This window comes from Protomyctophum bolini, assembly GCF_963924005.1.
Source record: "Protomyctophum bolini genome assembly, chromosome: 12".
NCBI lineage: Eukaryota > Metazoa > Chordata > Actinopteri > Myctophiformes > Myctophidae > Protomyctophum > Protomyctophum bolini.
The window spans coordinates 36,125,563-36,152,769 of record NC_137873.1 but is presented as its reverse complement, the minus strand read 5'-3'; the positions used below and the strand labels follow the sequence as shown (position 1 = coordinate 36,152,769).

Here is a 27,207-nt window from a genome sequence, read left to right as displayed (position 1 = left end):
ACGCTCTCCTTGAACTGCCAGGCCTCTTGTTGTGTCTCTGTGGTGTCAAGTAAACTAAGTGCATTGTACTATAAAGTATACTGTACTGTATACAGTACACTTTTTACTTTACTGGAGTTTTTCCAATATAGGCTACTTTTACTTCTATTCCACTACATCTCCGAGGCAAACATTTTGTTACTTTTTGCTCCACTGCAATCATTTGAAAACTTTAGTTACTAGTGACTTTGTAGATTTTGATTATTATTATTATTACAAAACATACATTAACCACTAGCCGATCTGCAAGCTCACAATGTGTCGCGATGTGACGCATTGTGAGTTTGTAGATCTGCTAAAATATTATTATACACCGAAGACCGCATACTTTTAGTATACTTTCTACTTTTGGTACTTTAGATGCATTTTGATGCCAATACTTTTGTACTTTTACTCAAGTAAATCTACTTTAGTATTTCTACATTGCGGTATTGATACTTTTATTTAAGTACTATGGTAATGAATGTTTAAAGTCTCATGTATGTATAAGCTATCCCCCACTGTTCAGGATGCTCTGCAATTCAGTTCTACCCAACTCAGCTCTTCAAGGATTTCTAATAGTATTAAATACCCCATTAGTTTTCACAAGTATTAGGATAGGAATGACATGATGTACATGTGTGTGCTGCTCTAACAATAAATACACTTTGCTTAATAAAAAGGTTTTTTTTGTCTTGAATATAATATTTCAAAAAGGTTGAGCAGATCAGTCACAATACTAGACCCCATGATGGCAAAGGCATGGCATCGGCAGTCATATGGCTCCCTTGACTCAAAATATGCAGTGGCTGGCCTGGGCTGTGGCTCAGCGGTCCAGGCACCTTGGCTGGTGGTAATCCAGTCTGGCAGTGTGCCGCGGGTTCGACTCCCGATCCCGACGGCCTTTTGATCAAGATCAAGTTCTTTATACACACCATTAAACAATCATATTCTAGCATGCATGCTTTAACCCATTCTATGCTTTAGCAGATCTACAAGCTCACCGAGTGGTGCGCTACGAGCTTGTAGGTCTGCTATTTTTGAAAATTTGAAGAACCACTGACATAGAAACATAGCTTTTTCAGAAAACTGTCAGGATTTATAAGACATTTTTAGAATCTGATCTCATGTCAAAATGGGTTAATTGTCTTAGAAAATAAGTGTATTATTTCATAATATCGGTCTTATTCAAACAAAATTCAAACATAAACCAAATGCAAAGGACTATCACGTACTGTAGCACAGGACTGAAGATACGTCAGTAGAGGAATCAATGCTGGCAGACATTTCAGCCATCTTGAATGGAGGTGGAAATGGGAGTGGAAAGTGTAGGAACTGATGTCACCCTTATACTGCTGTGATTGACAGGTTGGAAATGGCATTTGTGGGTTGCCATGTTGGCTGGATTACATATGTGCAGTAAGAGAAGGTTGTTACAGCTCGTGAATCTCAGACATTCTAATTTCAAGGACTCCCAGTTTGACACGCATATTAGTCTACAGACCCCCCGTTTAATGGCATTTCGGTCTCTGGGACCCCAAATTTATATCGTGAAATCAAAGTTTATTTAACTCTGAGAGTGTACAAATGGAACTCTCTCTGACCCATAAGGGTCCATTTGGTTCCTAACTAGCTGGGGACCCCCTGGGAACTATCTTTGGGAACCACTGACCTACGATAGAGCCAACTTGTAAAATGACCAGTGGTGTGTATGAGCAACAGTGTTGTTAAATCTTCCCAAACCTTTTTTCCCCTCAGAAAGAGCACATTGTAAATCAAATTAATTTGGCATCTGTGGCTTCAGCCTGTGCAATAAATCCTCCTTGTCCAGTAATTGGAGCCATTTTCATACTTGTCTGATTCACAGTATGATTATAACTTTCGATCCGATTGCTCAAAGTTTGACCGTGAATTCATAACCATTGTCGAAGCACGACCATATAATATAATACTGCAGCGTTTGAATTCCCTTTTAAGTTTAGCTTAACAATGTCAGGGTGAAAGAAACCCTTACGACATTAACAGTAACTTACCTTGCAATTATATAGGGATGTCCCGATCAGGTTTCGATCATTTGATTTGGAGTATTTGCCGATACCCATATACTTGCAATCAATCAATATGACAATATTAAGAATAGCTATATGTTGCTGCATGGAGACCCTCTGCCATGCTAGTTTTAGTCTACAAGAGGAGGCTCTTCCTATTATGCGTGCGTGCGTGGCGTGCTCGTGATGGATGCCTGCAGTGAAACATGCTGCTGCTCAATGATCAGCTCGCCACCAGACCAGTAAAAGCCATAAACCTATAGCTTTATAGACCCCCCCATTCATCATGCTATACAGTAGGCCTATATGCTTTATACGGTGCTGTAATTCCATAAAGGCATGATGCGTTACCGCATGTCATATGTTTACTGCTCTCTGTCGTTTTGATGTGTGTGTGTGCGTGTGCGTGCGTGCGTGTTCAGTAAATGGTGCATTTGGTAAATGGTGCATTTACATAGATTGTGCATTACATTCACCCATTCACACACCGATGGCAGCGGAAACCATGCAAGGCACCAACTAGCACATCGGGAGCAATTAGGGGTTCAGTGTCTTGCTCAAGGACACTTCGACAGTAACTCTGGGGGCGCCCGGGTTCGAACTGGCAACCTTGCGGTTCCCATCCAGGCACTCTACCCCTGAGCCGCCGCCGCCCCTAGTATGCACAGTACAGTGTGTGTGTATGCCCTTGCACACACATGCGTCTGTTCTCGTCGAGTACATACTGTATATACAGTACAGTCCATATACATTGCAGCGGCATGCACCCACATACAGTATGCATGTGCTATACTGTACACGTGTGTGGTCTAAAGATCTGTCATGATGGCACAGATAGACATGTCATTGCGTAACTCGCCATGCATGCATATAACACCGCAGAGATATGGGGTCTATTAAAAATGCATTGATCCGCTGCTGTGCATATATATTATGCATGGACGGATAATCCTTGAGAGAATAACATGAATTCATTAATAGAAAACAAGGATTAGTATGGGCACCGCGCCGAGGTGGGAGGCGCGGAGAGAGAGAGAGAGAGAGAGAGAGAGAGAAATAGAGTTTAAAGGAGAATTCCATGCTAGAATGCTTTTATCTTTCTTACCTTTCTTTGTAGTTGTTACGTCCCCACCAAAGAGGTCCAGGTGTTTTTTTGTGCAAAAACTCCTTATTGGCTATTTTCCCTATACCATAAGCCCTCAATGAATTGCATTGCATTGAATGGGAATTGAATGGGGCTATGGGGTGTTATGCTAGTTATCATTGGGGTCTCAGAGATTACGTTGTAATAAACTAGACCGGTGCACCAAGTTGGTAACGATGGAAGTTGGAGATCCATGCCCCATACCCGTGACCCGGCTATGCAATACCCGTGTCAGAGTACCCGTTCCACCCATCTGTCTGTGTCCCTTTTATGTCCATATATGGAGATTTCTGCATCGGTCTCTCTGTGTCCCTTTATTCCTAGTTCTGTGTCAGGTCATGCATGCCCAGATATGAAGTGTTGTGATGTCAGAACAGGCCAGCTCCATAATACACAGGGGTGATCAGGTGCAGAGTTCGGGGCAGAGGCTTTTGTGCTGGTTCTGGACAACCGGCTATCCGACGGACTCGACACCGGGCTCTGCACTGCACTCCCTCTGGGGGTGTGGCACGCGTGGAGTGAACGGTTCTGGAGTTACGTGCATTTATACAGACGTATACACACGTACAACGTGCACCAAGTCTCTGTGTGTGTGCTCGTACGTACATACGTATGTATACGGACAGAAAGGTTGAGAATCGTTAAATGGCACAAATTAAAACCATGCACCTTTCCTTTACACTGTGCTGTGGAAATGGACCAGGAAAGGAAGGAGGAGCCACATGCTGAGAGAGCCAGGGGAGCCTTCATCTCTTTCTCCTTGCAGACGGTTCTGTTTCCATGACAACGAGAGAATTAAGGGCGAAGGAGTGCCATCCCCAAAAAATGACATCGGGTTTGGGAGCGGTGGGTTGGGGGGTGTGATAAATCACCCTCAATGAATTGGATTGGTCCGGAAACCAGCCCCCAGATGTAACAGTCATGGCCCCTGTTGAATCTAGATAAGTTCGTTCCACTGTAGAGGATTATTTATTTAACATATGTATTTATTTTTCTTAAATAAAGTAATGTTTCTCAACGGGGGGGGGGGGGGGGGTAGGTGTTCTTGGTGGTACAAGTACACATTTTCTTCATTTAATTCTAGACATTTTTTTTCATTACTTGCGCAAGCAGAGCGCGCAAGTAATAATTTCGCTCGGTCTCTTCAAAGTGACAGCCGTCTTTTTCAACCGTTTTTATGTGTATGCAAATCTGTGCCTGGTTTGCTGGGACCAGATTACACAGATGACCATTTCTCTTACGTCATCACTGAGAGCTAGTCATATACACACCATGTACTCTGGTCCCAGCTCTCAACGATGACGTAATGTGTAATCTGGTCCCAGCAAACAAACAAACAAATTTGCAAAATTTGTAAATGGCTACACAATGGCACAACCCTTGGTTTTATGCAGGCCTGCTTTTTTATTAAAGTGGTGACCAGTGAAACATTAAAACAAATGAGTGAATAACTAATACTTCAAAAAAAAAATATTTTTAAAATCTTGTTTTTTAAAAATTGTTATTACTTTTTTTTAAATAGCCAAAGGGGGGGAAAATAAATGAAAACCATGACATTTCACCTCTGTCTTGTTTTCACTTGCTGCTTCCTGAATATCAGGGACCAAGTTATTTTCACAACATCATTAAATAATATGTATAATCTGCAGTGGTGGGATATATGATCATTTCTTTGTCAGAGCTCTGTTATCTGAATGGTCCCTCGGTTATAGACCCTTGTACTGGAGAAGTACGAGCAGCAGCAGAGAGAGGAGCACAGCTGACACAGCAATCAGGTTAGTTAGGGAGGGAAGCTCATAACTGCATAACATGGGATTGAGCATTTGGTTTATATTTCTTTAAAAATAATCATAACTTTTGACAGGAATTTGTGCTAGAGACTTACTTTTTTTTGGACAGACTCGTACATTTATGCGCTACAAGTGGGGGGCCGGATTAAATCATCTCGCGGGCCGTATGTTTGACATGGCTGAAGTAGACACTCCAGTGAATTGGTAGACACTCCCTAACCAGGCTTCAAGCGCGCTCTTTAAATCCCTCCGGTAGCCACGCCCCCTCCCCCGCCACACACACGGGCTGCAAACTTATGTTTGTTATAGTAAACAGAGTGAAACTATATAAACAACTTATAATGTAACTTTGCACTCCATGAAGTGGAGTAGTCTGGCGTGTTAGGAAGTGAAAACTGCTCAGTAACAAGTGTGTGACAGCTTGAAAGAGAAGTTATCTTCATAACAACAAACTGTTGGATTTGTTTTCATTCTGCAGGTGAGTTAGCTACATATGCTAAGTGAGCATTAACGTGCATGGGTGCGTGCGTTCGTGTGTGTGTGTGTGTGTGTGTGTGTGTGTGTGTGTGTGTGTGTGTGTGTGAGAGAGAAAGGGAGAGATAGATAGATAAGGGGGGGGGGGGGGGTGAAATAAACAAACAAAGGTGTTTGAAGTGCTGTGTGCACAAAGTGTTACCTGAATTGCACACAAACCTGAGTTAGCTAGTAGCTACCTATACTAAGCATTAACGTGTGTGTGTGTGTGTGTGTGTGTGTGTGTGTGTGTGTGTGTGTGCGTGTGCGTGCGTGCGTGCGTGCGTGCGCGCGTGTGTGTGCGCTGTGCGAGAGGGGGGGGGGGGACTCGAGGTTGAAATGAAAAAACAAACAAACAAACAAACAAACAGGTGCTGTATGTGTGCATATACATAAATAGAATAAATACAGACACAATGTTTTGTTTGGGGTGTCACAGCACCAAATCATTCTTCTTAACTGTTTACCAATGATGGATTAAAGGAGAATTCCATGCTAGAAGGCTTTCTTACTTTTCTTTGTAGTTGTTACGTCCCCACCAAATAGGCCCAGGTGTTATTTTCTGCAAAAGCGCATTATTGGCTATTTCCCCTACCATAAACCCCCAATGAATTGAATTGAATTGAATAGGGCATTGGGGTGTGCTAATTTGCTTATTTCGATTGCTCAAAAAAATCATAATGTAAATAGTATCCCAAACGGCACACTTTACTACTTATTTCGAAGGAAATAAGCGAATTATCACAAAAATCCAACCCCCATTGTGGGCTTATATATGGGGAAATAGCCAATACTTATACTCAAAGCTTATATGGTCTCTCTCTCAACCTGCTCCACAGGTACACGGGCCAGGGTGACGACCCCAGATCCCCAAGATCAGCTTCTTCTCAGCCCTGACATGCTGTTAATGCTGGACCCTATAGAGCCCTGAAATGCTGTGAATGCTGGACCCTATAGAGCCCTGACATGCTGTGAATGCTGGACCCTATAGAGCCCTGACATGCTGTGAATGCTGGACCCTATAGAGCCCTGACATGCTGTGAATTCTGGACCCCATAGAGCCTGAAATTCTGTGAATCCTGGACCCTATAGAGCCTATGCCCTAAATCCCTGACCACGACATGCTGTGAATGCTGGACCCTATGGAGCCTATGCCCTAAACCCCTGAATGCTGGACCCTATAGAGCCTATGCCCTAGATCCCTCACCACGACATGCTGTGAATGCTGGACCCTATGGAGCCTATGCCCTAAACCCCTGAATGCTGGACCCTATGGAGCCTATGCCCTAAACCCCTGAATGCTGGACCCTATAGAGCCTATGCTCTAAATCCCTGATCACGACACTACAGCAGAATGCTTGTACAGTACGAAACATCCAGACCAAGGCTGAGTGAGAAGATCAGGCAGCCAGGATAATGAGGCTGGTTGGGGGCCATTGATACTGGGAGGAGAGTACTGCATGGCCAGCTAGCCAGCCAGATGTATGGAGGATGGAGATGACTGCAGTCTGGAGAAGCTGCTGGAGGTCTCATCATGAACTGGAGAGAGAGCCACAGTTTTCCCCTGGCATCACTACAACTAACTTATGAAAGTGGAAGAGTCGACGGCGCAAGGTATGAACTTTGTTTTTTTGCTTCTTGGCTGCTGCTTGTGTTTTTAATGCGTGTGTGATTCAAGCTGGTGTGCTAGTGCTGTCATTGTGGGACCCGTTGACCGGGTGGTGTAGTACTATTGCTGTCATTTTGGGACCCGTTGACCGGGTGGCAATGACACTGTTTCTGGCTCTGGAGTTGAATGCTAGTCATCATGTGAATCTAGAGTGTGTCTGTTGTGTTGTATCTGCCGTATGTGAGTTCAGTTGTTGTAACAGGGAACAGTATAAATGTGTATGTGGCTCTTGATCACTTCAATAATCCCATGAGTGAATTTGCTATTTCCATTTGGTTGGAGATAACAGCCATCAATTCCAATGGTTCATTTTCAATAGAAGACTGATTGACATTAGTTTATGTACGTTGTTTCGTGGTAGCTGAGGTTTGTTGTGAGTCGTTGTGACAGGGTGGCTGTATTGGCATGGTGGCAAAGAATGTCCCTATGTAGGTATTTTCTATCTATCTATCTATCTATCTATCTATCTATCTATCTATCTATCTATCTATCTATCTATCTATCTATCTATCTATCTATCTATCTATCTATCTATCTATCTATCTTTCTTTCTAGTCCATGGACTTTATTGTTTGTTTAGGGCACTACATGGCAACGTAAGACATCATGTAAATAGTTGTATTTGCTACTCTTGTTTCTCTGCCTGTCGGTCGAAAGTACTTGCACGCTCTGCTTGCGCACATGGTCAGTATCATGCCAGTATCATGGTCAGTATCATGTTCAGTATCATGTCAGTATCATGGACAGTATCATGTTCAGTATCATGTCAGTATCATGACAGTATCATGCCAGTATCATGACAGTATCATGTCAGTATCATGTTAGTATCATGGACAGTATCATGGTCAGTATCATGTCAGTATCATGGTCAGTATCATGCCAGTATCATGGTCAGTATCATGCCAGTATCATGGTCAGTATCATGGTCAGTATCATGGTCAGTATCATGTCAGTATCATGGTCAGTATCATGCCAGTATCATGGTCAGTATCATGCCAGTATCATGGCCAGTATCATGGTCAGTATCATGTCAGTATCATGGACAGTATCATGTTCAGTATCATGTCAGTATCATGACAGTATCATGCCAGTATCATGACAGTATCATGTCAGTATCATGTTAGTATCATGGACAGTATCATGGTCAGTATCATGTCAGTATCATGGTCAGTATCATGCCAGTATCATGGTCAGTATCATGCCAGTATCATGGTCAGTATCATACCAGTATCATGGTCAGTATCATGTCAGTATCATGGTCAGTATCATGCCAGTATCATGGTCAGTATCATGCCAGTATCATGGCCAGTATCATGGTCAGTATCATGGCCAGTATCATGGTCAGTATCATGTCAGTATCATGGTCAGTATCATGGTCAGTATCATGCCAGTATCATGGTCAGTATCATGTCAGTATCATGGACAGTATCATGTCAGTATTCTGTAACAGTACCATGGTAACATGACAGTGGTGGAGACAACCCTGCCATTCAGTGCTGTGAGAGAGGCCAGGTGCATGTGACAGGACCTGACATCCATGTACAATTCTACTTTCAATTCTACTCTCATAACAGGCTCTCCCTGAGTAGTATGCTAATAATGACGTAAGCAGATACTGTACTAAGTTTAGTCTGGTTTAATGTAAAATCGGAATTATATAAGAAGCACGATATAAATAAAGCTTACATTTTAATTGTGGTTGTGGGGGGGGGGGTAACGGACCTGCATATTGGATAGGTTAATTGAACTGGCCAAAAATGTGATCACAGTCAGTTACTGTAGTCATGAACAGTGACTCAAGCAGCACACACTGAGAAGGTGAAAGCTCTTTATAACATAATCTTTATTCTTAAACAATCACTAACTTCATTCTGACTTTTTATTATCAATGCATATTTTTATTTCATCTCACAATTCATAATGCATATATGAGTGTGTTTCCGATGCAGTGAAATCATCTGCAAACATAAAAATACATAAATTATTCTTTATATCACAAACGACCAAGGCCTTCGCTTACACGTTCATACATCATGTAACCCCCCCCCCCCCTCCCCCCAAATGTTCCCATTTAACCCTTTTCTTTACTTCACCCCCTCCCCTCTTTGCATTCTTTCATTTACATCCATTGTTCATGCACTGCCGTTTGTCGCCTTTACCCTTTAAACAAATATAAACCCCTTTAAGTTAATATACAAAGTTATTTTAATATGCTGGTCTTGTCTGCTGCCTGTCAGTATCTGAACTAATATCATTGTTATAGAAGCTGTGGGACATGAACTAATCTACCATTAGTTCTTAGGGGGTATCTTGTACCTGCTATCAAACTGGGCTCCAGGTGGAAGACTAAAATCTGCCTCAGCTGTAATCAATTCTGCTGTTCCTATCTGTGCAAAAACCTTTTTTATCTTATCTATACTGCAGATATGGTACCCAACCAGAACTCTAAAGGGATGCATTAACTCAAGGCCAATAAAATATCACTCTAATCATCACATATACAATATTTGTTTTTGTCCTCTAAAAAATAGAGCCAATCTTACCTCAACTTAACAGTCTTCACTCTCATATTATTGTTCTATGTTTCAGCTCCACTGCTGCGCCTCAGGCCTGTACAATTTTAACCCATTTCCAAACCTCCAGCACATTGGCCAGACTTAACGAAACACACCTTGCACCACCCAAAACCCCATCAACCCCACCCACCGCTGGTCTCATTAAAAGACCACTCCATTGGCCAGGCTTTGTGCATTGGATGCTGGACAAAGGGTGGCCTCACCTGCCTTCACGTCTGGCCCGATTCATTGGACAAGAGTAGGACTTCCTGAGTAGACGAACCAATAGGGGATTGCTCCTCCTCCGAAAAACTCTATGTACAATATATATTTGTGGAGGAATGCGACTAGGAGGTTTAAGTAGCTATTCTCTCCCAGCAATGCCATGTCTATTCACTTGGTTAATAGAGCCCCTTTCAGCAGCATGGATTTATGACATAGAGACGCGTTCCTCCACAGTGCAGCAAACGACTCATTTCATGGGTCACAAAATCAGTGGAGATGGGGACTTGTATAGGGCTACCAGCTCAGAGAATACAGGGGGACATGTGAGACAGAACCTTAGAGTATGTATGAATATATATACTTTAAGGATAGAACCCACGGGGGGAAGGAGGGAGAGACATCTTTCTGCAAGCTGGCATGTCTCCGTGGCTCAGATTAATTGGCTCCTCAATGAGAAGTGTTGCTTCCATCGTGGCAATGAAGCGAGTCTCAGTGACTGTGACATCATATTTAGGGGGTAAATTACAAATGCAAAGAAAAGGGTCAGTGGATTACCATTGAACAGTCCAGACAACCCTGTCCGTCCATGTCGCGCAATCCATAATCCTTCCCGCAATAAAAAGGTAACAAAAAGAGAAGAAGCTCAACAACACGACTGTTTGGCCAATCTCACTCTGGACAGAATCTGTTGGCCTGTCTTTGTGCCTATACAAAAACACAAATCCCTTATTTCGGAGACTTGTTGATATAGATTACAAGCATGGATAATTAGGATATATACTTATATTTTTGACAGTTTTATTTTTAGCCTAGCTCATACGACCACAGAGAAGACGGCTTCGGTATACTTTGAGGTGCAAATGTGAAAGTGGCCCTTATTGTTGCCGTGGCTCATATTACAGTGCTGATGCTAAACATTATTTGCTGGCATATTCTTTTGTCAGGATCGGACACCTCTTTTATCCACGCATAAAAGTATCACCTTCTAGTTGCCGTTACGAGGACCAAATCAGGGCCCTCTTATACGGCGACTTTCCGCAGTGCCCACTTTTAAATACTGACGACTTTTTCTACATACATCTCAGTCTTCTCTGTTGAACCAAAAAACGGAAGGGGCATGGCGGTTGTTGTTATTATTATTACTATTATTTGGAGATGTACACAACTCGTATTGCTTGTTTAAATCCTGCCCTGCCATTGCAGAGGACATAAGGAGTGGAGTTCGTCTCAGAGCTTTTTTTTTGGAACCTCCCTATAAAGCCCAAATGATGCTTCGTCACGCGGCAGGCGGGCGACACCTGGCCGTCGCGTGACAAAAGTACCGTTTAGGCTGAACTGTCCCGTGGCCAAGCGTCATTCACACTTATACAGCACAACAACTGAGCAAATAAGAAAACCCCACGCAGTCCGTCTCCCGTTAAAGCTCGGCAGGGAGAACTCTCAAAATGCATTCATTCATTCAAACCCTCACAGTAGAGCAAAAATGAAATTCGGTGTAAAAAACAAGATCCCAGGATAACCAAGAGTAGACCTACTCGAGTAACTGGGGATGGAGAAGTTCCAACATAACAACAATGGCTGCTGTCAATGTTGCTAGTAATTGACAATGATAACAATAATACAATGGAGCATTGTGGAAGTTATACGCATTCAGGAAAACAATAAAATAAAAGATAAAAAAAAAACGCATGAAGGTGGGAACATGTCTTAAAGCTAATTTCTTTTTCACAGCATAAATTGGAAATGAGATATTTGTACTTGTGTGAAGAAAGACCACCATTCATTTCTTTGTTTGTCACAGCTTTTTTCCATTTCATTTCATTTTCTCTTCTCGGTTTTTTTTTCTCCTTTTTTTTTTTTGCATAAAACGTCGAGGTCAAGTCCTGATTGAAAATGTGGTTTTCGTTTTTCACATCCTCTCGTTGTCGTTATCTTCATAATAATAATTCATCTAAAAGATTTTTTTTCACAGGCAAGGGTTCAGTTTTTTTGTTTTGTTTTTGTTGTGTGTGTGTGTGTGTGTGTGTGTGTGTGTCGTATACAGTACAGCTCCTCTTCATCGCGGCGTCAACTCCCCGTTTTTAATACAGAGGTTATGGTTGGTGCGTAGGTTTTTGAGGCGCGGCGGGGGTGGTGGGTGGGGGTGGGGAGGGTGTTGGTGAGTTTTCCCATGGCCTGTCCCGCCCCCCCTTTTTAATTTTTCGTATTTTTTTTGGGGGGGGGGGGAGGTTCAGGAGCAGGCCACCCCTCCCGGCCCTCCTCCTCCTCCTGCTGGAAGCCCCTCCCCCCACTGCTATGTGGCGTTCTGATTGACGGCTTTCCCGCCGTTCATGGTGGGAGTCCCTGAGCTCTTTCTGGAGCGCTGCTTCTCCGGCTCGATCTCGTGCAGCGACGGCTCCCTGTACATACAAACTGGAGAGGAGAGGAGGAGGAGAGGAGGGGAGGGGAGGGGAGGGGAGGGGAGGAGAGGAGAGGGGGAGGAGAGGAGAGGAGAGGAGAGGAGAGGAGAGGAGAGGAGGGGAGGGGAGGGGAGGGGAGGAGAGGACATAGAGGACAAATAGTGAGGAATATAGAAAGGGTACAATGGAGGGCAGATTGCAGAGATGGATGGGCAAATAACCGACACAAGGTCAGGTGGTGTATAAGGTTGGTTGGGACAATTATAACGGGCTGGGTGGTTGGAGGAGAAGACAAGCATGTTGTCAGCATCTTTGTATCCCAGTGTCAGACATGATGTCATCATGATAATATCCATCAGACATTTTACATGCAAGGGATCTTTAGTAGACCAATTAATGTGAGTATGTATCACCAGTGTAAAACTGCTGACGAAAAATGTTCGTCAACCTTTTTTTCACTAAATGGAAACTAAATGAAAACTAACTAACTAAGTGAATGAGTTATGAAAACTAAATATATTGACAATTTCATCAGCAAATAAAAACTAGGCTAAAATGTTAGGAAGGGACTAGTGGACAAGAGATCCAGTATAAGTCATTTTACACTTGGTTGCATGCTGAAAATAGCCGATCTACAAGCTCACAACGCGTCGCACTGCGAGGCGTTGTGAGCTTGCTAGCAATTCATTTCCAATGGGAGTCACGTGGTTTTGACGAGACAAGCTTGCTCCCTGCTTGCTCCATGGCAATAAAGCCCTTTGAATTGAATTGAATTGAATTGCTTGCTCCATGGGGGGGAGGAGGGCAGAAGACGCAGCCATGGAACAAGCTTGTCTCGTCAAAGCCATTGAGGGTTAAAATGGGTCTTAAATGCTTCCAACTCGAGTAGAATTATTAATGTTCTGAAATGTAATGCAAATCTTCTTCACAGCTTCGCCCTTTGCCCTCGGATACAAAGATATTGGATTAAGATATTTCAGACTCTCTCTGATATTGACTCCGATCCTGTACTCATTATTCTGGGTTTGTCAGACTCCATGCCTATGGAGCACAGAAACAACTCTTCTCATATGGTCTGATTACAGCAAAAAAAACTAATTTTGACGCACTGGAAAAAGGAGGAATTCGAGGCTCCTGCATTTAAGCATTGGCTAAATGAAATGACTATAGTACACTTCATCTTGAGAGAATAAGGTATTTCCTGAGAGACAGGGAGAAACTATTTGATAAGGTTTGGCTGCCCCTTGTCCATTACTTGAGTAGAAACAATTAATAGACAGGATATGGTTGACTGTACGCCATTTTCTTTTCAGATGTTTTCCATGATTTGACCAATTTTTTTTTAAATTAATGTTCTGTACAAGTATTCATGACAAAGAACATATATGATGTGGAGACAATAAAGACTATTATCATTATGGTAGGTGCAGTATAGGTAGGTAGGTGGTAACAGAATTTAGAATTTAGAATGTGTGCAGGGTTGAGTACGTTGAATCTGGTTTGCATTACTACGATCTCTAATGGAGGATTTAGTTGACACAAATGAAATAAAATGGCGATAGCATTCAGTGTGGGGCAGGCGGGCTGTCACGGCCACATTTTGGGAGACCAGTAGCTTTGTTGTTGCAAGGAAAGCGGTAAAATGAGACTTCCGTGGTTGTTTTAGTCTCAGATTTAGTCCGACGGAGGGACACAGTATAACTCTATGGGGACACAAAAGCGACACAAAAGTAGGAGCCGGAAGTATCTCTAGGGGGGCGCTTATATAACAGCTAAAATACTGAATTCATTGTCTGACCATTGCTTCCCACTCTCAGCTTCCCAAAAAACTCAGCTTCCCATCATGCACTTGTGCACAATGTGAAGCTCCAACAGTGACAGTGTCACCTGTTGTTATACCCTACAGGGACATACATTGCTGGGCATTGGGAGTGCTGCACCCTATGGTTGCACCGCTCAAAAATTGCCAAAATCAACACCATGGTGTGTAAACTGTGCATGTAGTTTGTGTGCTTTCTGCAGTGTTAAGCCCACCACACACCGTCTGCGACCGTGTGCGGCGCGGCGCGTTGCTGCGCGGCGCCGCCTGGAAAATAGAACTGTGTTCTATCGGCGCGCCGGGCGGCGCGGCGCGGCGCGGCTCCGCGCGGCGGACGGAGCCGGTGTGTGTCGGGCTTCAGTCGACTAAAAATAGTCGACTACCCTTTTTCACTGACCATAACTAAATGGAAACTACATGAAAACTAAGCTACGGTGACTAAAACTAAGACTAAATGTATTGACAATTTCGTCAACAAATAAAAACTAGACTAAAATGTTAGGAAGGGACTAGTGGACAAGAGATCCAGTATAAGTCATGTTACACTTGGTTGCATGCTGAAAATAGCAGATCTACAAGCACACAACGCGTCGCAGCTGTGCTTGTAGATCTGCTATTTTCAGCAAGTGTAAAATCAGTCATTACAACGGCATCAAAGCCCGCCAAAATACATTTTAGTCGACTAAATCAGCCGTAGATTTAGTCTAGACTAAAATCTTATGATATTTAGTCGACTATAACGAGACTAGCACTAAGACATTCCTGGTGACTAAAATGTGACTATTCAAAAGACTATGGCTAAAGTCTAAAATCGAAAATGGCTGCCAAAAACAACACTGGCTTTCTGTTCTGCTATACCTTCAATGGGCCTGGGCACAAAGTGTGAGGAGGGCTTGGTCTTCTTCGCTCGGTTTCCCTTCATTGCCTGGCCCTCCTTGGTTAGGCCGAGGTACCAGGCGCGGCCCGACTCCTGCTGCCGGAACACAGTGGACGAGTAGATCACGTAGTAGTTCTCAAACACAGACTCCTTGAACCTGCACTCTGGTGTGAACGCCAACTGCACGCATGCGCACGCACACGCACACGCACACGCACACGCACACGCACACACACACACACACACACACACACACACACACACACACACACACACACACAACAAATGAAAAGTCTGCATCAACGCCAAAGAGAGAACATAGGGTCATCATAAACAAAATTGGAAACAATTTCTGCCAAGTCTTATTTAACCCATTTTGGCCTGAATAAAAAAAAATGTCTCTTTAAAATGTATTTTATCAGTGGTTCTCAATATTTCATGTCAAGAACGCCAAAAATTATATATAATATGCCACCGACCCCCATCTGAAAATATGTTGTTCCAGGGAACCCCCAGAATCAAAGATTTTAGTTAAAAACTGAAACTCTGAAATAACACATATTCAAAGATTTGAGACACATTTTCGCGACTTTTCAAAAATAGCAGACCTACAAGCTCGTAGCTTGTAGATCTGCTATTTTTCAATAGCTAAATTATAACATAATGCTTAGTTAAAACACCAAAAGGGGTTCCCGCTCAGAATGGGTTAAAAATAACACAAAGCAAGCGCTGAACGTGTGGTTGTTGTCGTTTGTCTCTCCAGTGGCTGGACAAAGAGCATATGCTGTCCTTATAGTTTAGCTACAGATCTGCTGCTAAGCTCAGCAGAAAGTAGAAACCATGAACAAAACGGGTCAAAGAGGTCACACCGGGTGGCGGAGAGAGGATTTCACCGTCAGCATAGGAGGGCAATAATAATAAGAAACCAGGTCTGTTAATCTTCTGCGGTCAATCGGACGGTTTCAATGCAGTGTTACCGTTGAAGTAGAAAGGTGGATATGCTATAGCCCTGGGGAGGCTTAGCCCATGCAGGGCTTGCATGTTGTTTTTTTTTGTTGTTTTTTAAACAATATATTTATTGCATTTTTTTTGTGCAAACAAACAATACAACAGATTCAACAGAACAATACATAATACATCAGACAATACAATAAAAAAAAAACTAAAAAAAACATAGTACATACATATGAATACAATATAATAAAATAAGGGCACTTAGACTGGTAACAACAACAGGGTCCTTATTGCCACAAGACCAAACAGCTGCAGAGAATACAATTAGACATTTTCAGTTTCCACCATTAAATGTGACCAAATTTGACTGAGATACTTTTTTGAATCCAATGAATCATAGCTTCAAATTGATATATTGGTTGTTCAGTTTGACCCACCAGTTTTGGAGATATGGCTTATAGAGTGATGTCTTGCAGAAAACAGCGAGTTGAGAAGAGAGGCTTGAAAGGATCACTTCTGTGGTCATTACACATTACACCTATAGCTAAGCATTTATTTCATATTTACATGTCTATTTCAGCTCTGACGCTTATTTCAGACATGCTTTAGTATGTGAAAAGTCTGCCTGTGCTATTAACTCATTAAAAAAAGCTGGAATTTGTGCGATGGCAGTCTCTCAGTCAAATCTGGTCACATTAATATGGAATGGCAATGTTGAGGGGCAGGGACATGCACACATAGAGGGGGCTTAAGCCCCTGCCCTTTTAGGCCTCACTCACACCTAAGACACACGCAAGACACAGTCTTCTGTTTGTTATGGCCGCCTCAATGCATTTCCAATGGGAGTCACATGGTTTGAAGAGTAGACACAACCTTGTTGCATGGGGGGGCGGGGGGGCAGAAGACGGCCATGCAACAATGTTGTGTCATGAAACCATGTGACTCCCATTGGAAATGCATTGTGGCGGCCATGACAAACAGAAGACACAGGACACAAGTGTGTCTTGCGTGTGTCTTAACGTGTGAGTGAGTAAAACTGCCCTCTCCAGACCACAAATGCAGCATTTACTACATGGTGAAAGGAATGCTAAATGCCCCTCCTCTCCTCTGATATTAGAAACATGGACTCTTATCACCATATTCCAAACTCACCTCAAAACCCACCTGTTTAGGCAGACCTTTGTTGTCTTCTGCATGCAAGCCGTGCCTTAGTTTTGTTTTTAACTGTGTTTTTGTATTAACCTGTACGGCGACCTTGAGTGCCCTGAAAGGCGCCTTATAAATAAAATGTATTATTATTATTATTATAAATACCTGAGACTACAACATCTTTCTGTTGTATAACCATTACTGTGAAATAAGGTGCTTTGGTATGAAAACACACATTTTTGTATTCAAAGCAACTATCCTGTATCATAACATAACTTCATGTCTGACTTTTGTAGCAAACCAGAGCATGCTAAAAGTGGTTGAACATTCAGAGAGTTGATTCAGAATGATAACTGTGAATAAGAGACAACCCTGTTTAGGAGGAAGGCTTTCCCTCACAAAACATGGCGGCCGCAATATAGTGCGTCGCTTCCCGATAAACATCGGCCACCAATGAGGTATCTATATACGCTTACGGGCCTATGATTCAACCTCAGTGTGTTTAGTGTCACAGAGAGTTGGTTTATAGTGTCTCCCTCCTAATCTCCACTGTAAGTACAGTTATTTAACACTTAAGCGTAGATAGTCCGGGGATATGAACTCCCCCATGACTCCTCTCACCCACCACTCGCTTTCCCTTATACCCTCCATCTCGGGTCTCATCCTCACTCCAGCTGTTTTCAGGATGCAAAGCAATTAAAAAGTAACGCTAGACGGTCTGGAGGACAGGTGTGGGTGGGGGGGGGGGGGGAGTCTTTCGTGACTAAAATAGAAGAGGGTTTGATGCAGAACAGCTGTGCTGGAGCAGGCTGTAGCGCCAATCCTGACTGATTGTCTGTGTGCGTGTAAGCGTGTGTGTGTGTGTGTGTGTGTGTGTGAAAGGGAGGAGAGCAGAGCATATCACTCATTTATACCTCCAGGGTTCTCTGCCCTCTTAAGGTTGTCCATCTGACCGACAGCCCTCACTGCTGGAGGTGAGTATTGAGTATCGTGCGTGCATGCAAGAGAAAGAGAGAGAGAGAGAGAGAGAGAGAGAGAGAGAGAGAGAGAGAGAGAGAGAGAGAGAGAGAGAGAGAAAGAGAGAGAGAGAGAGAGAGACGGAAAGATAAAGGCCGAAGAGATGCGACAAGGAGTGAACCTATATAGCCTCAGGAAGCCCCATCTAATCGGCTCCATTTTCAATTAAACAGGTGACACGTTAGATTTATGTGCACGCTCGACATCTACTGCCATATACTGTATGACATTTCCCAGCGTGCGCGCGTGCATGCATGCGTGAGTGCGTGCGCGTGGATTGTGTGTGGACAGACACAGCGGGGGGGAACCGGCATCCGAGTATAAAGCTCTGTCGTGCTTCTCTTTGCGTTGCAGGTGTCACACTATATAATCTACAAGCCTCTGTAGAGCTTATAGGCCTGCTGTTTGGGTGCATGACAGACAGACACCGCCGGCACACGACCAAGTAGACAGACAGGGCAGGCTTTTAATCTAGAGACCCACTGCCACCCTGCTGTCAAAGAGCAAACTAACATGTCTCTCTTTCTACTCCTTCCTCTGTTGTTGGTTGCAGGGTGCCCCGACTGCCCGGGGCACCATATCTTCCACCTGACAGTGTGCATATGTGTGGTTTGTTGTGGTATAGGCAGGGGGGGGGGGGGGGGGGGGGGGCATTAGAATTCGCCGACCTCCAGACTGTGTCACTCTTTTAACCCATTAGACCCTGCAGATTCTTGTCCATTACTTGAGTAGAAACAATTAATAGACAGGATATACCACTGATATGGTTGACTGTACACCATTTTCTTTTCAGATGTTTTTAATTATTATTACTATTTCATTCTATAGTATGCGGTGTCACTGAGCAGTATGGGTGGGAGGGTTGAGGGTTTTCCTTCTCTTTTTTGTCTTTTTCATTTTTGCTTTTTGCTTTCTATAAAAGAAACATTTAATTATATCTACAACAATTCATAATCTGTTCTCAATAAAAAACCTATTTGACCAAAAAGACCTTCAAAATGTCTTCTAAAATCAAGACTTTTCTGAAATACCAATGAAATATCAGTGGTGCTCAAACTATTTCAAGTCAAGGACCCCACAAATCTGTTATTCAAGGGACCCCCCCCCCCCCCCCAGAAGCAAAGATTTGAGTTAAAAACGGTCAGTGTGAAAGAAAACATATCCAAAGATTTGCACACGTTTTCTCGATTCTTTCCAAAAAATTGCAAATCTACAAGCTACGAGCTTGTAGTACGATCTGCTATTTTCACAACAGCTAAAAGTTTAAAATAAGGGCTCGTTAAGGCAACACACAGGTGCGTTGTTCCCGTCCCGAGTGGATTAATCTGTTGCCAGATGGAATCAATCGCCACCGCTCGCGCTCACTTCCTCCCCGGCGCCCTCAGCCTCCTCTAACACGCTGACACATTCTAGAATCCCTTCCAAAAATGTTCCAGCCCCACAAGGACACACAACTCTGTCTGTGTGTGTCTGAAGCGGCTTGAGGCAGGTTTTTTTTTTAGAGAGCTCCATGCAGCTCCAGCTCTGGGCTCCAGGAATTATGACAAGCGAAGGGGTGAACTGTAAGTGACTTTGAAGACTTTGACAGAGTGCCTGGTTTGTCGCTGACTGAGTGTAAATATGAGGTGAAGAGACGAGGCTGCTACAGTAGCTCATGATTCATGAGACACTCCTTAATGGACGCGCATGAGCTATATACGACACACACACACACACACCCTATGAAAGCCGTTACACATGCAGTGCACTGTACGTACACAAGCACACACACACACACACACACACACACACACACACACACACACACACACACACACACACACACACCCGGGCTAGCCCCGACAGTCGACATTCACCAGCCTCTCAGATCTGCCAGGAATTCTTAATGAACCAAAGCTGCTATACTGCCCGGAAAAAAAAAAACAATTAAAAAAAAAAGGTCACACGCTCGGCTATACACCATCATTCGAGGGGGGAGGGGGGTTGGGGGGAAGAGAGAGAGAGAGGGGGGGGGGGGGGGGTGGTCGGTAAACGGATTGTACGGGACACTAATTCAAATGCAGCGGCGATCTGAAGGAGAGGGGACGAAGGACTTGTTAGTGAAGCTGGGCACGCGAGACCCCATGCACCGTTATTATATGGGGATGTGTGCACAGTGGGGGGGGGGGGGCACTGAGTAAGCATGCAGGGCTGGACCATCTGCAAACCCAGTGGGTCAAACTCACCGTGTGAGACATTCATGGCACGAGGACAGACGGGGACGGAATACAAAATGAAGGGTTCCATTTCTGCCAAAATGGCTATAGCTGCTTGTATATAGGGTATACATTGTGTGTGTGTGTGTGTGTGTGTGTGTGTGTGTGTGTGTGTGTGTGTGTGTGTGTGTGTGTGTCGCCTGCAGTTGTCCAATTCGCCGCATCGAACATTCTCCATCAATGTCTTCATCAGTAGACATAATTCATGTAGCATGTCAAACCCACATACTGTGTGTTAAGAGTTTTTTAATAGGGCTTTTTAACCCATTTTGGGGCGGGAACCCCTTTTGGTGTTTTAAGCATTATGTTATACTTTATTTTTGATGAATTTGGAAACGGTGGGCCCTATTGTAAACAAGTGTAATTCTCTATGGGTGTCGTCCACTGCTCAGTTAACAGTTTTTGTATTGAGTTGTATACTTGAAATGTACTGGAATTCTGCAAACTGTTAATAAATCAATCAATCAATCAATACTTTTGAAAAATCCTGAAAATGTGGCGCAAATCTTTGAATAATATTCTTTCAGAGTCAACGTTTTTAAAGGGACACTTCACCCTTTTTGCAAAAAAATATATGTTAATGACGTTTAGAAGCTTTAGATCACTTTCCTGGGGGTATTTATGTGTGTAATATGTGGTTTTAGATATTTTAGATTGTAGCAGTGAGCCTGTTGTCTCTGATGTCATGGACACTGGTCTCACTACCTTCCTGGACTACAATTCCCATAATTCTTTGGTGCACTGCACCTCCTTGTGGATAGGGGGGAGAGCTGTCTTACTGAGACAACATGTAGTCCAGGAAGGAAGTGAGCCCAGTGTCCATGACATCAGAGACAACAGGCTCACTGCTACAATCTAAAATATCTAAAACCACATATTACACACATAAAGACCCCCGGGAAAGTGTTCTAAAGCTTCTAAACGTCATTAACATATATTTTTTTGCAAAAAGGGTGAAGTGTCCCTTTAACTCAAATCTTTGCTTCTGGGGGGGGGGGGGGGGGGGTGTCCCTGGAACAACATATTTTCAGATAGGTGTCGGTGGCCAAATACATATATAATCTTGGGGAGTTCCTCAAATGTTTGAGACATAGAAAACTGTCAGGATTTAGAAAACGTATGTAGAATCGTTCCCAGGTCTAAATGGGTTAATAGCGGTTCTTTTTTTTTACCCGTGTGCAGCAGACACTTTCCCAACAGGGCGTTAGTGAGAGACTCGCTATAAGCACTGGACCTAGGGTAGCTAGGGGTAGCCTCACATGCAGTCTCTAAACTACCTCCCCCTGGCCAGCTCGGGGCGCCTGATGGAAGGGAAAAGGAACTGTTCGGAATAACGTGTTCCTTCCACGCGCTACGTCCAACTGGGGGAACCCCCCCCCCCCCCTGTCAGGTGCAAAGAAGTGGCTTGGACTCCTCATGCATAGAAGGAAGCATGAGGTCAGTCCGTTGCTCTCCACAGGTTGGCATGAGGAAGTGTATAGCGCCCAGGATTATATTAGATAATTGACATGGGGTGGAAAAAATGGGTTGCAAAATTGTGGGATAATTATTTTTAGAAAAAAATTAATAAAAGAGAGAGAACTTCACATTGAACTCAACTCAACTCAACTCTCAGCGATGGATCTGATCAGTGATGCACGGCAGCCATGTTTCTCACCAGAAGGTGGAGCATTGAACCAATATACACACTGGAGGATGATTGTGTGGCCAGATGGAGAGATGCCAAACTTGGGAAATGGCCAGCAAACTTCACGGGGGAACCCATACTATACTCTTTGAAATATAAGTGCCTCGTGGATCTTTAATGGCCTCAATGATTCACGACGTACGATCCCCGTTGATGTTAGAACCAGAGGGAAGACCGTTCCTGTAACATACTGGCTCACCAATACCACTTCTAAGCAGCCGAAACCGGAAGGAATGGAGGACCTAGAAGAGGGGAAACTATAGTTCCAACTTCCTGAGCACACTGAGAACACTGCAAGCAATATATAATGGATGTGAAAACTGGTTTGCGGTATTTAAGTCTGACGTCATTTTGTAGTCCTACGTTACGTCCGGGTCCAAGTGGCACCAGCTCCCGTCCGCTTCTCATTGTATATCGAATATTTAAACGCGTGAATCTTTTTACAATGGCGTTATTTTTCAGAAAGAAAGCCATTGAGGGTTAAAATGGGTCTTAAAGGACAACTTTAGTTTTTTTCAACCAAGTTTTAGGTTGTTATTAGAGAAACTAAAAGATGAGTGTTAATTTGCTGCTTTCTTTCGTTTTAGGGATTTTAGCAGTTTTTGACAGGGGGGCGGGGGCATTTGAGCATGGGGCTAAATATGTATTTTTTTTTACAAAATGTTACGGTGATTTTTTATTTATTATTTACTATAGTCCTAATAAACCCCAGGCCACAGAAGATCACAGGATCTGAATGTGAAGGTGGCCTACTGGGGGAAGGCTTATACTGTGTGTATGGCTCAATATGTCAGTTTGACACATTCAGTAGATTCCGTGATCTTTTGTGGCCAGATTTCTTGGGGTTTATTAGGACTATAGTAAATAATAAAATAATAAATCGCCATCAAATTTTGTAAAGAAATACATATTTAGCCCCATGCTCGAATGCCCTGCACCCCCCTGTCAAAAACTGCTAAAATCCCTAAAACAAAAGAAAGCAGCAAATGAAAGACAATTAACACTCATCTTTTAGTTTCTCTAATAACAACCTAAAACATGAGCCTTGGTTGAAAAAAACTAAAGTTGTCCTTTAATGCTTCCAACTCGAGTAGAATTATTAATGTTCTGTACAAAGAAAATATATGATGTGGAGACAATAAAGACCATTATTATCATTATAATTGAAGGTGGTAACAGTCCATTTGCTCAGTACAATATTTCGGGGGCATATTTAGAATGTATGCAGGGTTGAGTACTGTATGTTGAATCTAGTTTAATAGAGGATTTAGTTGACACAATGAAATAAAATGGCGATAGTATTCAGTGTGGGGCAGACGGCATGTCACAGCCAGATTTGGGAGACCAGTATAGCTTTGTTGTTGCGAGGAAAGCGGTAAAATGAGACTTTCGTGGTTGTTTTCGTCTCAGATTTAGTCCGACGGAGGGACACAGTATAACTCTATGGGTAGTATCTCTGGAGGGGGTGCTTACATCACGGCTAAAATACTGAATAAATGTGCTCTGAATCCCCAATGAGTCATGACTTTTTCCCAAGTGTGGAGGTCTCTGTGTGAGCCTGAGTGAACTGAGGGACAGGGCTTTGACGGTGGATCGAGGCAGGTGTTGATTTTGACTGCAAATTTAGATTTTAGTCATAGTCTTTTGAATAGTTTTCATTTAGTTCTAGGCACATTTTTGTCACCTGGAATGTCTTAGTGTTACTTAGTGTCGATTTAGTCGACTAAATGTACAGTTGATTTAGTCGACTAAAATGTATTTTGGCGGGCCTTGATGCCGTCGTAATGACTCATTTTACACTTGCTGAAAATAGCAGATCTACAAGCTCACAACACGTCACAGCGCGACACGTTGTGAGCTTGTAGATCTGCTATTTAGCGTGCAACAAAGTGTAGAATTACTTTTTATTTGTCGACAAAATTGCCAATAATATTTGCTCTAATTAGTTTTAGTCATCGTATAGCTTAGTTTTAATTTAGTTTCCATTTAGTTTTCGTCAGTGAAAGAAAAGGTAGTCGATGATTATTCGTCATAGCTTTATAGTTGACAAAATCAACACTGAATTAAGGTGGAGGCAGAGGTTGTGGTGGTGGGGGGGGGGGGGGGGCACTCCCTTTGAAAGTTGGCCTGGAAAAAAAAACCATGTGGGAGATGATCTCCCTGCCGATTGGACAGATCCCCTGGCTGCTGGCAGAGACGTGATGGAACACAAGGGAGGTCCTTATTAAACCTGGGAGAGATCCAGGGCAGGCTTATATAGACGGATCTCGTCTAGACACTTCTGGAACTAGAAAACTGTTTCCTCAGTTCGTTCGTTCGTGCGCGCTCTCTCTCTCTCTCTCTCTCTCTCTCTCGCTCTCTCTCTCTCTCGACTTTTGTTTTTGGAAGGAGTTCAGAATTCAGATAGGACACACCGCTACAGAAAACAACTAGAAAACTGTTTCCTCAGTTCTCTCTCTCTCTCTCTCTCTCTCTCTCTCTCTCTCTCTCTCTCTCTCTCTCTCTCTCTCTCTCTCTCTCTCTCTCTCTCTCTCTCTCTCTCTCTCTCTCTCTCTCTCTCTCTCTCTCGACTTTTTTTTTGGAAGGAGTTCAGAATTCAGATAGGACACACCGCTACAGAAAACAACTTCCGGAGAGAGGACGTTCGTTCGCAGTGCAGAGTTTGCAGACTGAACCGCAACCGGTGCCACATACTAATGTTCTCCAAGACAAAGTACCTCTCTCTATTTAGCATTCCACCTTTACCGTGCTTTCCCCCCCCTATATATCCTTCTCCCTCCCTTCCCTAGAACCCTACCTGTCTCACACTCTCTCTCTCCCTCCGTATCCCCCTCTGATTAACCACTAGTCATCCATTATCTGTAATTACTAATTAGCACTGAAAGCCATAAAAAAAAAAAAAACTGTGTGAGCATACACAATGCATCCCCCAGGAAAATAATCCTCAGAGTTAATTAGACTCTGAGACAGTGTGAAAATGGACGCAGGCATGCACTAATGCACTGCACGCGCATACGCATACGCACGCAGGCGCACACACACACACACACACACAGTGTGAGCTTGTGGATCGGCTATGCGCGACGCAGTGTAATCAGGCGCTTGCTTCACACTCATCTATGCTGGAGTGTCTCCCTCTGAGCCGCTGGTGAAGGTTTCACTGCGACACATTCCAACCCTTATTGCAGTGGCAGCAGCAGCAGCGGCATAAAGAACGAGAAAGCAGTGAAATGAGCTGGCAATTCTCATGCAACAATAGGGCACTTTTTTAGATGCCATTTTTGGGAACCAAATTGCAATGGGCTGGACAAAGTGAATCACTTCATACTGTACTTTTTTTGTGTGTGTGTTTGTGCTCGGCAGCGTGTGTGTGTGTGTGTGTGTGTGTGTGTGTGTGTGTGTGTGTGTGTGTGTGTGTGTGTGTGTGTGTGTGTGTGTGTGTGTGTGCGTGCGCGCATGTGTGTGCGTGTGTTTGTGTGTGGTTTTGTGCAGCATTTTGCAACGATCCTCAGGAGTGTGTACTGTACGTGCCTTCTGGGCATGCATAAAATGGCGAAAAATAGAGGCAAAAAAAGAGAGGGCCAATTAACATACCTCTGTGGGACTTAAAGGACAACTTTAGTTTTTTTCAACCAAGGTTCATGTTTTAGGTTATTAGAGAAAGTAAAAGATGAGTGTACTTTTTTTTCCCACATTTGCTGCTTTCTTTCATTTTAGATATTTTTTACACGGGGGGACTGGGGTCAAGTAGGACTATAGTAAATAATAAATAAAAAAAAATCGCTATAACATTTTGTAAACAAATACATGTTTAGCCCCATGTTCGAATGCCCTGTCAAAAAGAGCTATAAAAAACCCCTAGAACGAAAGATGATCAAAATTTAAAAAAAACTCATCTTTTACTCTAATAACCTAAAACATGAACCTTGACATGACAGCCATGTAAACACACACACACACACACACACACACACACACACACACACACACACACACACACACACACACACACACACAGAGTGTAATTTACAGCTAAACATCTCTACAGCTCTCAAAAATATTTCTGAAAACACTCACTTCTTTGTTTTTAACCACCTCCGCTTTGCGCCGGTGGTTAAACCCCCTGTCGGCAGACATTATCCCTTACATAACACGCCGCTGAATTCAGCCACTGACCAATCAGAATCAAGCATTCAACCAAGACGTGTAAAAATACAATATATCATATGGTCACTGTAACTCTAACTTTTTGAGGTTTTCGATTTTTTTTGTTCAATTATTTTCATAATTCAGTGCCATTGAACACCATTTACGTCTGTGGGTTGTTTCGAAAATATTGAACCCATTAGAGCACTTTTTATTTTGTTTTACTTTAAAACTTGTTTTACTGTGTTTGAAAAATAAACCGATCATCCCGGCCTTTTCACTCATATGGATATGAAGCATCGACTGAAGGTGGAAATGTACAAATATACCCAAAGAGTAACACAATAAGCGCTAGAAACGAGTCAAGCAGCTGCCCGTTGCACAACAGAAACTGACATGTTAATTATTATTATTTTTTATTTTTAATTGATATTTAATGTTTTGTGGTTATACTACGAGTCGAGTCACTGCCAGCTGAGCTTACGTCAACGAGGAATCTCAGGAACGCAATGTGTTGACAGCTGGGCGTGACGTAGCAGCGACATTGCTTTCATACCCTTGTAGTTTCAAGGCTTTTGCGGCCACATTAATTCCATTTTCTCCAGAAACTGGCTGTATCAAATATGAATGGACATCATTAACGACACACAGCCACCCCCCTGACAGAAAGGCCGGGATGATCGGTTTATTTTTAAAACACAGTTCTTATATGAAGCGACCTAAAATCCCCCTATGGGGATTTCAATGCAAATACAAAAATACATGAAACTGTGTACTGGCGCCCTCTACTGAAAGTGACGTCAGACTTCGGTGCTGGAAAGTTTGGAAAAATGCTTTGGACAAAAACCTCTTAACTTCATTGGGCCCTCAAACTGTCTGCTAAAGCAGCTAACTCCACCTCTCCCCCTCTCATGCAAGTAATATATAAAGTCACAACACCAA

The 27,207-nt window shown here is 43.1% G+C and overlaps 1 protein-coding gene across 2 annotated transcripts in view; it reads right to left on the bottom strand.

Moving 5' to 3' along the window:
- Nucleotides 1-12,243: 12,243 nt before the first annotated feature.
- The window catches only part of fgf12a (fibroblast growth factor 12a), a gene marked incomplete at its 5' end in the record, with an annotated part of 39,793 nt that continues 24,829 nt past the window's right edge, over nt 12,244-27,207 (bottom strand). For both annotated transcript variants that reach the window (XM_080777683.1, XM_080777684.1), the window contains 2 exons: nt 12,244-12,374; nt 15,039-15,237. In XM_080777683.1, the coding sequence (XP_080633809.1) occupies nt 12,256-12,374; nt 15,039-15,237 (318 nt within the window). In that variant the 3' untranslated portion in view covers nt 12,244-12,255. The remainder of the gene's footprint in view (nt 12,375-15,038; nt 15,238-27,207) is intronic.